General features: G+C 30.6%; 1 protein-coding gene across 1 annotated transcript in view; it reads left to right on the top strand.

The window, feature by feature from the left end:
* The window catches only part of Tg (Transglutaminase), a 118545-nt gene extending 105184 nt beyond the window's left edge, over positions 1 to 13361 (top strand). The window contains exons 12-14 of the mRNA XM_075356827.1: positions 4514 to 4674; positions 5768 to 5907; positions 10045 to 13361. Of these exons, the coding sequence (XP_075212942.1) occupies positions 4514 to 4674; positions 5768 to 5907; positions 10045 to 10237 (494 nt within the window). The 3' untranslated portion in view covers positions 10238 to 13361. The remainder of the gene's footprint in view (positions 1 to 4513; positions 4675 to 5767; positions 5908 to 10044) is intronic.
* Positions 13362 to 14828: the final 1467 nt, after the last annotated feature.

Genomic DNA, 14828 nt, shown 5'->3' with positions numbered 1-14828 from the left:
TGAACCTCTCGACTAATTTGACAAGTTGCCGGATCCCTTTTTCAGTGTCAGAAATAAGCTTAATATCATCCATATACATGAGGTGGCTAAAACTGTACTGCCCAAGAGCAAAACCCTTCTTGGACTTCTCTAAGATGGAAGACAGAGGGTTCAACGCTAAGCAAAACCATAGAGCGCTCAAGGAATCGCGCTGAAAAATGCCTCGGTTGATCTGTGTTACTCCGACCTTAACGGGGTTCTTATCTGGAATAGTCAACAAAAGATTTGTGCACCACTTACCCATAACGACACTTAGGCACTCAACGACAACGGGATCGACTTTGTAGAGACGTAAGACTTCTATCAACCAGGAGTGCGGAACCGAGTCAAAGGCCTTTCTGTAGTCTATATAACCAGTATATAGGCTGTCCCGACTCTTCTTTGACGTTACAGAGATAACGCTATCAATCACTAGCTGCTCTTTGCAGCCCCTACTACCCTGACGACACCCTTTTTGCTCCTCAGCTAAGATCTGATGCTAAGATCTGATGCCTCTCAAGATGTTTATTGATTTTGGCAGTGAGAACACAAGTAAAGAGCTTATATATTGTGGGGAGACAGGTAATAGGTCTGTACTTGGACGGATCTGCCTTCGCAGTAGAAGATTTCGGGATCAGATAGGTCATCCCCTGGGTGAAAAAGGTCGGAATTAGACTTGCATCTCGCAAGATGGCAGAGTAAAATTCTGCAAGACGCCTGTGAACAGAAGAAAAGCGCTTGTACCAAAAGTTATGCACTCCATCAATCCCAGGCGCCCTCCAATTATGAGTTTTCCTAATTGCCTCCTGTACATCTTCTAGGGTGATTAAATTATCTACCATTGTCTGGACTCTATCAACTCGTTTTCGCTCCTCACGAATCCACCTTGCCCCACTGTTATGCTGTGAGGAACACGACCAAAGCGGGCCCCAATAACCCAAGACCTCCTCACTAGTAGGGGACGCGTTCGCCTGAGGTTGTTGCTGAGGTGAAACCTGCAACTGCTTATACAGCTCCTTTTGATTGGTACGGAACAAGTGAGCTTGTTCCCGGCGCATGTTACTCTGCCGATACCGCCGCAGCCGACATGACAGTACCATCAATCGTTGCTTTAACAAATCCAGGACTTCATGGCCGGTGGTGTTTTCCGGGTTCTCATATGTTCGGATTATCGACTCCGCCGCCGATCGGATCCTTCCACTGGGGTTAGCAGATGTTAAGAAACTGGACAAACGACCAATCTCTTTTCTCAGCTTATCGACTTTCCTACACAGTCTCTCCTCCCAAGGTGGACGCTGGGGACTCTTACGCATTACAGGAGCGACGATTCGCTGGCCATTCGCTTTGACTGCCGTAATCGCACCGATGTACACTAACTCATGGAGCTCAGTTATGGAGGGTACTAATCTTACTTTTTCTTCAAGAATCTCATTAATAAGGCTCACTATGTTCCTCGTTCCGCCATTAACCCTCAGCCTTGGTATACGCTGTCTGGCCGACGGATCCATACCACCATACAGCATCTCGTTCTCAGCAAATTGATCGGAGAGGGGATTGTCGGCTCTTATCGTTTCTTCTACAGTACTTTCATCTGAAGATGGGCTGGACAACAACCCTAACTCCCTAGAAATATCAGCTCGGATTAACGCCACCACATCCGCAGGAACCCTATTAGACTTAAAAAGGGATCTGCGCTGATCCAGGATGTTTTGGACAGACTTACATCGTAGCTCAGGGAACTTCTCAACCATCGCTTGGTGCAGCGGAACACTATACGGTTTCATGTCCGATTCCATTTTTGTTATAGTTAGGTAGGTACGGTAAAGGAAGGCATTATGTTCATCTGTCCATTTAAACCGCTTCCTACCCCGGGGTTCTACAGCACTGGGTGACTGAACTTCAGCCACAACAGAAGCCACAGAAGACGTTCCAGGCCTTGTGGTACCATTAGGTGAGGCGCCGCCACTCGCTCCAGCACTCCTCACCCCAGACTGAACATCACGACGGCTCCGAAGGGTGTCAGCCCGCAACACCCTACCGCCCCGGCATTTATTCACATCGTTGTACTCCATTAATTTTCAAAACAAATGGGTAACAGGATAAGCTCCTGCGGGCAAGGCTCCGACACCTCTAGAAACGGCCGTCCCTAACATGGGAAACAGACGCCGACCAAACGCCGCCCAATCTGGAACAGACGCGTTGGATTTAAAGTACCTGTTATGGTCCGCGGGTGGGCCTTTGAAGAACACCACCTACTCTGTATATCTACAAGGCCTTCCTCTATCCGCCACCTTGAGGACACGCCCAGTAGGGGGACAGGATCCCCCCCTGGGTTATTATTATTATTATTATTATTGTTGTGATTGTGATTACTTTAATTATTATTGACATTTATTATTATTATTGTTATTAGTGTTTGCTATTTCATTATTGTTATTATCCTGATTATTATTGTGAGTTGTTTGTTTATTATTGTCACTTATTATTCTTATTGGCATTATTATTATTGATTTGCCTTATTTTATTTATGTTTTAACTAATAAATTGCAATTATATAAACATTTTAAATTGTCACTTTCTCAATATCCAGCTTGAGCCGTGAACACACAACAACATAATATTATATTCCTTGTTTAACCTTGGTTATTGTTGTGATATTTTGTTTACTTATTATACATGTTTATTTTAATCTTATGTATGCTTTTTCTTGTATTTATGCTACATTTTAGTATTTAAAAATTTTAGTATTTCAGATTTTAAAATTTGTCTTTGCATGCTTTAACTTTTTGGACCTTGTTTTTCTTAAATCAGTTTGACATTGTCAGAAGAGATTCAAGCATCTTCTCTTAAAAAAAGCAGATGCTATAATTTACTTTGTTATTAAACTTAAACCCTTTCCACTCTCTAACTTGATTTGGAGACTATGTTGCCAATGAACTTTTGTTATCTTCAGGGTCTCAATTCATTAGAATTCATTAATTGGCTCTCTGAAGATGAAATTAATAAACAAAATTAATAATATTAATTAGAATAAGTAGTAAGTTCTCTTGGGGAAAACAACTCTTTTAGGAGTAGATGAAAGAGAAATAAAATTTTCATATTTCAAGAGAAATTTTTTCATATGTTGCTGGAATTACATTTAATCCAAATTCTAACTTTTTGTGACCTTTAGATCCAGCATGTACTGAAACTACAAAATCCATTCTTAATTCATGTTTGTCAGCTGACTTGTCCCATCGAACCCAGAGTGGGAGCACCTCCACATCCTGCACCTCTACAGTTTCCAATGTTCCATGTGCAGTGTAGTTGTTAATAGTATTACCAAAGAAATATAAGACATTGGCACATTACTAAGTGCAGCCAACTGGCAGCCAAAAACTGGATCAATTATCTTCTAGTATTTACATTCAAAAGGCCAGTCAGTTTTATTCCTGGTCCTTGGAGGTGACAGTTAGATCTATATAATTTGGAGAAGATCAGGTCAACACCATCACAGGAATGGTGGCGGACTGCCACAGTCCATGTGAAAGTGGTTCTGGACAAACCCAGCCATTCAATGATGACGTTAATGCACCTTCCATTAATTCCCATTCAGGGAATTCAGAAAATAGAAAAAGACATCAAAAAGCAGACCAGCAGACCCAGACAGAAATTAAATATCAAGGATATTGTTAATTTCTTTGTTAAACATCCTATGTCGCCTCTGGAATGCCTATTGACCAGTTACTATTGAATTGATCATCAAGTAACTGAAGAAGTGGATGATAACAATTGTATTGTACAATTGGCTTAAGAAAGATTAAGAAAAAAAATTCTTAATAAGAAAGATTAAGCTTATATAAAATTCATTTTCAGTACTTGATTTTATATACAGTAACTTTCCATTATTCAATGTCAAATCCAAAAATGGGTCAAAGGGGAATAAAAGGATAAACCTGACATGAATTTATTATTTATCTTGAGTATTATTCTAATCAATGTAGAATTTACAGTACCTTGTCTTAAGTAAAGTTTCTAAAAGATAAATTAAAAACCAGTGTTTTTTATCAGGATATTTAAAAAAAATTAAATATTGAGTCAATGATGCATTTTATTCTTAATTGAAATGTTTGATTAAGGTTTTTCACTGCTCGATAAAGGAAAATGACAAGGAAAAATGATTTTTTAATTAATGGAAATTTTACATTGCACAAGTTAAATTAATGAGATTTCCTGAAAAGTTGATCTGATAAATGTAAAAAGTAATTGAGATAGTTATGGAAATTAATTATAACTTGTCAATCATGGTTAAAAAAATATTTGTAATAGTTCAGGAGATTTTTAAATTGTTTTATGTTAAAGTGAAATTATTCTTCTATTAAAATTATGTCTTGTTAATTAAATCAAATAAAATTATGTACAGTATATAAAAAAAATATATTTATTTATTTATATTTTTTATTTTTATGTATTTGTTATTTATTATATTTTTTATTTATTTTACAAATTATTGTAGATGAAGAAGTAAAAATAAATGTTACATGGGAAGAGTACTCAAAGAAGCTTATTGACCAATGTGCCTTTAATATTGCATGCATGGCAACAGTGCAAGACACAAACTATGAATATTTTGCCCAAGATGATTTCAGAGTTCGGAAACCAGACATTAAAATCAAGGTCAGCATTATATTATTTAAAAGAAAGATGAAGTTGCATACATTCTTTTTTAATTTTTTTTTAAAATGATGTACTTATTCAGATTTCTTTCATTCTCTTATTCCAGATTTCTGTACATTTTTATATATCATATCAAAATAATAAATAATACTTAGTATATAGACAATTTTTTATATACTGCCAAGCCAATGATATTGGGAATATAGTGATCATAATTTTAGAGCGGGATTTTTGTAATGGTATGTAGTGCCCCAATTCACTTCCCACTCACCCACCTTCACATTGTTTACCAAAGGAAATTAATAGTGAACATGAATATCATTACTTTCTGAGAAAGTAACTCAATATTTCAAATATCTCTCAGATGATTTATATTGTATCAGTCATAAGAAAGATTGCAACATATAAAGATTTGAATTATTATACTTCTTAATCCTTGTTGTTACAACTATAAATTGTATTTTTTAATGTCATTCTCAAAATGTTTGATCTATATAGTACTTCTTTATCATAAATTCTCTAGAGTACTAAAGAATGACATAAAACCTTTTATAATTCCTTAGTAAATTTATTGGTTGTATGAGAATTCATGTACATAGTGTAAAAACTAGATTCTTATTTTTTTGGTATTTGTTTGTTTTTAATTCACATATTTATTAGTAATTATGTCATTGGAATATAGTGAACTTCCCTCTCCTTAAAATAATGAATGTTTGCTATGAGTTAATGATCATATAAATAACATAAATTTTATTTTTCCACTTTCTCACCTATCCCCTCTTCAGGTTTAACCATCACTTGGTCTTCTGTGACCATTTTCAATTATTTCATGTTTTCAATTAGTAATTCTCAAAAATTTATTCTTCAGATAAATTTTTGTTGTCTTACTATCCAATTAATTATTTCTTCACTTTTATACAAAATATTCTTGAAATTATATTGCCTTTTTTGACTCTACATTACGGTTTTACTGGTTATCTGAAAAAGTACATTTCATATATTGAAGTAAAAATCTTACTGTGTAGGTAATAATATAATTTCACTTAAAAATTTTTGATTTTACAATTTTAATGTTGTTATTTTATTTTTACAGCTGGATAATGAACCAATTACTGGTCAAGAGTTGACAGGTAATGCCTCACTTATTAATCCTCTGCCTATCAGTCTTAAAAAAGGAAAATTTGTAATTGAAGGACCTGGACTAGATCATCAATACAAAGTTAAACTTACACAGTAAGTAAAGTTATTAAAGGCTGTTAAAGTAAGAGAATGGAACTTATGCTGTTAAAGTGACTGTTTTATAGTGCGAACATTACTAGGGTATATCATGAATTTATAACATTATTTCTATACTTATGAAACTACACCTTTAAAAATCAAACAGTAAATACTGTTACGTCTTTGTAGGACTGCTAATGATTTACCTGGATTTAAACAAAAAAATTATACTAATTTAAAAAACAAGAATTTATTTGACTTTATATCATAACTAACTATAGTAATGATTTCATCCTGCTTAACATTACAGATACGTTTTAATATGTACTTAAGAAAAGTAATAGTTCACATGCCTAATATACATGTCACAGGCTATGTTTAAATTCAGTTGGTCGACAGTGTTGGATTAAGTCCTGCTGTTGGAAATTCTGAAGAAAGATTTGTTATAAATAACAGGGACGGTCCTTTTTCTGTCTTGGAAATGATCCTCCTTTTAATTCTTCACATACCTCAGATGAATTAATTCCATCTACCCTAATACGACAATTAATATTAAAAGTCTTTCTCAAAAAATAATGGTACATTCTAATAATATTGATATATGTAATACTAATATTCATATTGATTCTAATCTTTTTAAAATATAAAACATTGATTCCTTCTCCCTGAAAACTTTGTTTCTTTGAGGCTTTCTTTCAACCTCATTATTTAGTATAAAAGAAACAGTTTAAACACAAAAAGTAAAATGCATGTATTACTAAAGGAATGTAAAATCTAGCTCTACACAAAGAAATCTGCATAAACTGTCTAAATATAATATGTCTGATACACCTTTCCCTAGCTTTTAAGCTTGGGTAAAGCTTGCAAAAGGTGGTTGAAGAAAGAACTCATGGATATTGAGGATCTCAAAAAAAGGGGCAGTACAGCTCTCATGTTGTACTCATCATAGTGCAAATAATTCCTTACTTCTTTCTCCAAGGAGAAAGAAGGAGTAAGGCATATGTGGAGGACCTGTATATAACAAGAGAGAAACCTGAGGAACTAAACAAAGAAAAGGAATAGGAGGTAGCTGAAGAGAATAAAGGAGTATTGATATTAAAATGAGAAGTACAAAAAGCAATTAAAGCAATTAAAAATAAAAAATTGGCTGAGAGATGAACTTCCCATAGAATTTTATAAATGCTTAAAGGAGGAAGGAGTGGAAGAAATAGTTGAACTGTGTAACTGTATATACTATGTGGAAGAATTGTCTAAAGATTGTGAAAGCAGTAATGATACCAGTTGAAAAGAAAACTGATACTGGATAATGTGCAAAACACAGAACAGTAAGTTTAATTGTCTTTGGAACAAAAACTTTATTTAGAGTCCTAAACCAGAGGTTGATAAAAATAATGGAAGAGAATGCATAAGATGAACATTTGACTTCAGGAAAGGGAAAGGTAGTAGAGATGTCTTCAGGCTATTAAGGGTGGTTGGAGAGATGTTCAGAGAGAGAAAGAGGAATAAGTCTGTGATTCATAAATTTAGAAAAGGCATTTGGGTCAAATGGGAGAAAATGATGAAAATTCTTCAACAGAATGAAAAGACAGAAGGTTAATTGAAGGGTTATACATAGATAAACAGCAGCAATGAAAGTAAATAAGAATATAACTGACTGGTGGTTCTAGGTTTAGGTGTTAGGCAAGGATGCTGTCTCTCATCGATGCTGTTCAACATTAACACTGAAGATATGATAAGGAATATATTAGAAGAAAGAATAAGAATAATAAGAGGATGGAAAATAAGTATGCATAAGGTTTGCTGATGATAAGGCAATTCTAGCTGATGGCACACATTTGCTTCAAAGACTGTTAACAGTCTTGGAGAAAGGAGTGAAAGGATATGGAATGAAAAGAAGTATAGCAAAAACTAAAGTAATGAAAATAAATATCAAAGAAGATTTAGAGGTAAGGATAAGTGAAGGAAGAATAGAAAAAGTAAAAAATTACAGATATTTGGATGCTATGGTGATAGAGAACTGGAAGAGTGACAAGGAAATAAAAGGAAGGATAATTATGTCAAAGGAAGCTTTCAGTAAGAAGAGGGAATTAGGTTATAGTAAATGTCTGGAAAGAGACTATTGTCTGTTTAAGGAAGAGGTAGCCAAATTATATGTATGGAGTGTCTTGTTGAAGGAATGAAACATGGACAATGAAGAAGAGGGAAAGGGACTGGATTAGGCTTTTGAGATGTGGATGTGGAGAAGGATGAAGAAAAATTGTGGATGGATAAAATGATAAATGAGGAAGTAATGAACTGGATTAAAGAAGGAAGAGCATTTATGTGGGATGTATGGTTAAAGGAACTGGAATCTTGATAATTGCATTGGAAGGGAGAGTAGAAGGAGAAAGGAAGGAGGAAGAAAAAGGATTAACTTAATAGAGAAGATGAAGACTGGAAACTACAAGGTGATGAAGGATTTGGGATAGAAATGGATAGAGACAGCGGTAAGAGACCTGCCAGATGTAAGGGATCTGCCGCCCAGATGATGGTGGTGATAAAGAATCTCAGCCAGTAGTTTGGAATAATTTCAAGAAGCTTTAGACAAGATCAAGATAAAGAGGATGGTAATCTGTGTGATGGTCAATGATCCATAACAGTCATGGCACAAGAAGAAACTAAGAAAATTACAATTTTATCTTCAACTGTAAAAATGTAATGGCTATTAAATGGGTCTTTTGAAGTAGCACTGCGTAGAACTAAAGTTATTGTAATAAAAACTTATGAAATAACATATCAAGAAATCATGTATCAAAAACCTTTTAAAGAAGAGTAGATGTAAAACAAATATAAAATAAAAGGGAATTTTTTGTACAAAAATTATTATCTAAAACACTTATTTTTATTATTAGAAATATATGAAAGCTAATGAAGAATTAGCTTTGAAGAACGTGCAAAACATTGTATGAAAAACGCAACTCATTTTTACTCAGAAAATTAAAAAAGATTTGCACAAAATAATTTTTGTATTGATAGAAACCTAGATGCAAAAATAATAAAACAGCTTTTAAAAATGTAATGTTAAATATTGGTAAAAATATTAAGTGTGATGAAAACACTATCGTAAGCAAGTTACCTACAGTTATTAGCCTGAGTGAGGTGAATTTTGAAACAAAGGCCTGCCATTTCATTACTATTAAAATAGCAGAGAATTAATGTCTTTCAAACAACAATAATATTGATCCATTTCAAACAAAACCATTCATTCACCTTGATAGTTTTATTGATGAATCTGTATTTCTTTTATTTTTTTTTTTGTGGATACCAGAAAGTTAAAATTTGTATTTTAAATAAAACAGGTAAACATGGATATTGATGATATTCCTACTTAAAAGCTGTAGGTTTTATGTTATCCCTCATACAAATTTTCAATGAATCTTTCAGCAATGGAGTGTTCCCTAGCTGTGTTTTATTATTATTCTCCTTTGTTATAAACGAGTTTAATACTGATTGTTGGAAGCAGATTGAATTTAAATTATACCACTTCAAAATCTCAAAGCATATTTGGAAAAGTATTGTTTTTCATTTTCAGAACATTTTTCAAATGTTTAATAATTTTGTATTTGTACAAGCTGGTTGGGGCTTGCTTTGCTTGTACAATCATCTAGCCATGAAGCTCCAATCTCTGGATCCCTAGGGCCCAGGTCAGCCCAGGCGAATCCTGGGGCCATGGGGCTTATTCCAGAGCTTGCTTTGCTCACCATTACCATATTAATTTACAAAGAAACCCATAGATAGACAAACGTTTGGCTTTACATATAACATATGCATTTTTAAAATTAAATTTATTTTTTAACAGTGAATGTAACAGTACAAAATTATTTCATTTAGATCTTAACAAAATTTAAATAATCTTTAAGATGTTTTTAAAGGGATTCTATAATTATAGCTACAAAATTTTATGACCAAGTTCATTTGATGTGTGGTAGCATTTTAATGAGTTAACATTATTCAGTTTAGACATGATTGTGAATCTGATAAATTTCAGTAGTCATTTTTGCAACATAAATAAAAAAATCAATTTATGGTACTATAATAAACAATTTTAATTACCTGTTTATTAGCTCATAATATTTTTATTATATTGTATAATTATATACATTTTTTTTACAGAAATGTTGAACCTAAAGAAGAAATTAAAGCACCTTTTAAACTAATACCACAATTCCCAGGAAAAGGGACAATAGTTGCAAAATTTGTTTCAAAAGAGCTTGATGATGTTGATGGATATTTTGAATTTACCATTCATGAAAAACCACAGGTCGAAGTAAACGGGACTGGGATTAATAATACAATTATACCTTAAAAAACATTTTATCATTAAATCTTAAGATTTTTTAAATAATAAAATTGTAATCAATTTTAATAATTAAAATACTGAATGAGTTCATGACAAAATTCTAGAAAAATTAAAACGTACACAACTACCCAATTTACTTAGTGTTCTTGATTATGGTGACTTTGATATAATTCATAGAATTATTTTATAAAGTGCATAACAAAGAAAAAATTATCTTATAAGAATAAAAATATTGACAAAATTGAAAATACAGTATTAGTGAAGATGTTCTTCAGGCTTTCCACTAATAGTTAAGTTACACAGAGTTTAATGTTCTTTCAGAAACTGTATTGTTGTGAAAAAAAAGTCCATTTTTCCTTTATTTTAATGGTTTGCTTCCTAAATATATATATATTTGTTACAACTGCTTAGTTTGCCCATTTTGTGATCCAGCAACTTTATGTTTTAACATTAATGTATTTTTTTATTTGTATGTTGATTTATTTTCATTTTATATTTTGTATAATTTCTAGTTTCTAATCATTTATAAATAAGGATATTCTGGCTCAGCATGATGATTCATGGTTTGTCTCAGTTGTAGGTGTTGCTTTATCATAAGCAGAAAACTCAAAAAGCTCTGATGTGTAGAGGTACCAGATTGCTATATCTTTGTATTTTTTATTTGTAGCTGTTGTATTTTGAATATTAATATATTTTGTTATGAGTTTGTTAACAGTCCAGAAAAATCAGTTGTAGAAAGTCAAACAAAAAAAGCATTTACCACGTCTGTAGGCTTTTCCAAATTTAGACTTCTGCTTTCTCTGTTACCACTCTATTTCTTTGTAAATGTTTTCTTATCATTATCCATCTTATTTTTATACCTCAAATTAGTTATTCTATCTTCAATATTAACCCCATTTGTTGTTGTCAATTTACTATTTATAATATTTTCAGCACATACCTTTGAATAATCAGTGATAAAACTGGTCCTCTGTTTACCTACTATATTACATAACTTTCTTACACTTACAGATGTTCTTTTTTAACACTTTTAAATTGTGTTTTGTTAAATATTATTGGTAGATCTGTTATTTTAGTTTATAATTAGTTTTAAATTGATACATTCTATGTTTTTTTAAATTTTATGTAATAGAAAGTTTATTATATTTAGTACAAAATCAAAATAGTTACAGTGTAGAATGTTTGATCTGAAAACTGTTAATGCAAAATTTCAGTTATCATGTACTAAGTCTCAAATAAATAAGAGCCTTTTATTAGTATATATGTATAGATTATATGAAAAGAGAACTTGAAAGTATTGGTTAAGATAAAAAAATCAACACTGGACAGATAAAAAAAATACATTCAGAAATTATTTTTGTAAAATTATGGTTAAATTATGAGGTAACATAAACTATGGTAATAGATGACAATCTCTGGTGACAGATAATCTATGGCATAAATTGTAATGTTACAGTGTTTTCATTTAGCTTATACTTTTTATTTCAAGCTGTGTTGATGTTGGTAATGAAATCAATCACATCTCTCATTCTTACTACACGCATGTTTCAATTGTATGTCATCACACACATCAGAACACAATCATGAATGCCATAACATTAAATATAAATCTGTTAAGTTTTTCAGTTTTATTTATTAATATTCATAGATTTTACAGCATTATGTTTGGTGCTTCATACTTTTGTCATACTAGGTTTTCCTAGTATGACAGAACTTTTGTCATATATATAACTAATGTCATATATTTTGTATATGACATATACTGTATTTATATATATATATAAATGTCACTGGATCAGTACTTTCTAAATTTTATAATTAGGTCTGTATAACATAAAAAAATAAAACATCTTAACAATATATATGGCTCAGATGCTACAGATAAAAACATTGCAATGACTGCTGGATCAACTAATATTATTACCTACACTGATAGATCTATTAGTTAAAGATTGTGGAAGATGATTGTAACAATAATGAAAATGAAAATTGTGTTCTGATTTCTATGTTATTCCATCTATCTGATGCAGCAGTATTTTTATATACCATTTACCTTGTGTAAAAATGTTGTTAAAATGGGAAAATTTGCCTTAAAACAAGAATTTTTAATTTCCAAAATATTAAGTACTTTCATATTATTCAATATGATAATTTAACTTAGTGTTATAGTTTTATAAATTTATTAAATTCAGAATCTGTATAACAAAATATATAAACCACTGTAAATAATAAGCACTTTTTATTAAGCATTCTACATTGTATTAAAAAAAATGTTTTTATTTAATAATATATTTAAAATCTTTTATTTATTTTACTTAATAATCTATAATTTTATATTTTTAAGATTCTTTTTGAAATATTATCAAAATGAATGGGATTTTAATTTGAATATACATAAAACAATAAACAGAGCCCTATAGACTGCCGTCCGTCATGAGCCTGTACGTAGTTTTTAAAATTTAATGACACCAATTTTATTAAATATTTCTTAACGTATGATTGTTAATCATATTCATATAAAATATTACAGTGTAATTTTTAGTTTAATGTAAAAAAAATTAAATAGTTTTTATTGTTAAGAGTTTCAACTGATTTTATTTTATTATTTAAAAAATCTTTTCAAATGGAATATTTTTATTTGTTGTAATAGATTTTTAATTAAAGCTATAATAAAAATACCTTATTGTTTATTTAAAAAATAAGAAATTATAATAAAGTTACTTTTAATAAAATTTAAACATAAATTTCTTATTGCTAGTCATTATTAATTGTTTAATCATATCTCATATGTTATAGACATAAGTGTATATTAAATTACATTATTTTTATAACTTCTTGTAGGTTTAATAACAGTTCTTTATAGTATTTTTTAAATCTTTTTATTAAATTAGAAATAAGAATTATTCTGTAGTGATGTAATTCCTTTTTAAGAAAATCTAATCTAAATTTCATCATACTATAAGTACAATAAAACCTTTTGTTGTATTATATATATATACGAAATTATATGTAATGTTCATCTTTAGATATTTTTTTGTAGAGGAAAAAATGGTCCTCTGCATATGAATTTTCTTAAAAAAAAAATTAATTTATGTAATTTTTTTGTTTCATATAAATTTTTAATTGTGTATATATTTTTTTACCAATGTTTTTAATTTTTTTTTTTTTAATGAGATTACACATAACACTTTTAAGTTTAAAAAATATTTCCTTTTACCTTTTTTGTCTGTTATTAATGTATAAAAAAAATTATTTTCTTAAGCTTTGATATTCATGAAAGTTTGACTTTCAAACTTATTGAAAATTAAGTTTAGTCTTTTAACAATAATGACATACACATGGAATTTTATATGTTTATCTAACAAAATTTCTTTTTTAAATAAGTTTTTCGTGTTTCAATTCAGGAGTTTCAATTCAATTACAAATTATATATATTTTAACGATAATAATTGTATTTAATTAAATAAATAAGATTCCATTGCTTTTTTCAAAGAAAAAAGTTTTCTTTTATTGTAGGTCTCTTTTTTTAAATTAAAATATTTTTATATTTTATTCTTTCTGTCATGATTTTCTTTAGAAATGATGACAAATTACAAATTTTCTATCAATTTCTTTTATGGCTTTATTTTTTTAAGGATGTCACCACTTGTATTACTCAATTTTTATTCATCTGTATTGCTTCCAAAAAGGATCATAATGACAACCAAGACCAGTGTCTGGTACTGGTCTTAATTCTTAAGACAAGTATTTAAGTTACTTAAAGCTGATACTTCTATCAATTTTCCCCTTCAAGGCTAATTTTAGAAATACATTTTTGCATTTATTATACAGCAGATTATAAAGTTTTCCTTTTCTTGACACTGTTTTTTGTACTATCATTTCTTTATTTTTGTAGATATGCTATAGTGCCCTTTGGTAATCAGCACAAAATGTTTTTATTAATGTCATAGCACTATATGTTTTCCTCCAGTGAAGGAGATGGCTGAATTAATAGTTCAGTCAGATACTTTTCATATCCCACAATTCCAGAATAGGGTGAAGGTCTCCTTAAAATAGTTTTTATGTCTGTAGATAAGGTAATGTTGTGCAGCGATTGTTTAAGTTGACTGATACAAATTTGTTGGATAGTGATATGCTGCTACTTCTGGGTAAAAATACCCAGGTCTCAAATTAAGGGTGATACTATTTGAAGAGGACTTTAAATTATTCCTTGAATTTTCCCCCCATGCCATGATTACTCTATGAATACATAATCCTTTTTCATCATTTATTCTTTTTCCTTATTTTTGAACCTTATTTTACTGACATAGGTTCTGTAGGATGGGGTTAGCTCCTTGCTTTACAGGTCTAGATTGATGATATGGTAATATCAGACTTGGCATTAATTGTTATAGATAACTTGCTTGTGAGACTTTTGCAGGATATTGCTTCCTGCTTTTTTATGTTTAATTTAAGTGATGTTATTTTAATTTACATTTATGTTTATAATTTTTATAATTGAATTTTGGAATCTACATTAATTTTAGGTAATAAAAGAATTGTTACTTATCTGAGTTTAGGCCTGGTTTCAGTTTCTGCTGCTTCAGTCATTTTTTAT

Source organism: Lycorma delicatula, chromosome 2 (genome assembly GCF_047948215.1).
Source record: "Lycorma delicatula isolate Av1 chromosome 2, ASM4794821v1, whole genome shotgun sequence".
Lineage (NCBI taxonomy): Eukaryota > Metazoa > Arthropoda > Insecta > Hemiptera > Fulgoridae > Lycorma > Lycorma delicatula.
The sequence above is the reverse complement of the archived record's forward strand: the minus strand, read 5'-3'. Positions and strand labels throughout refer to the sequence as shown.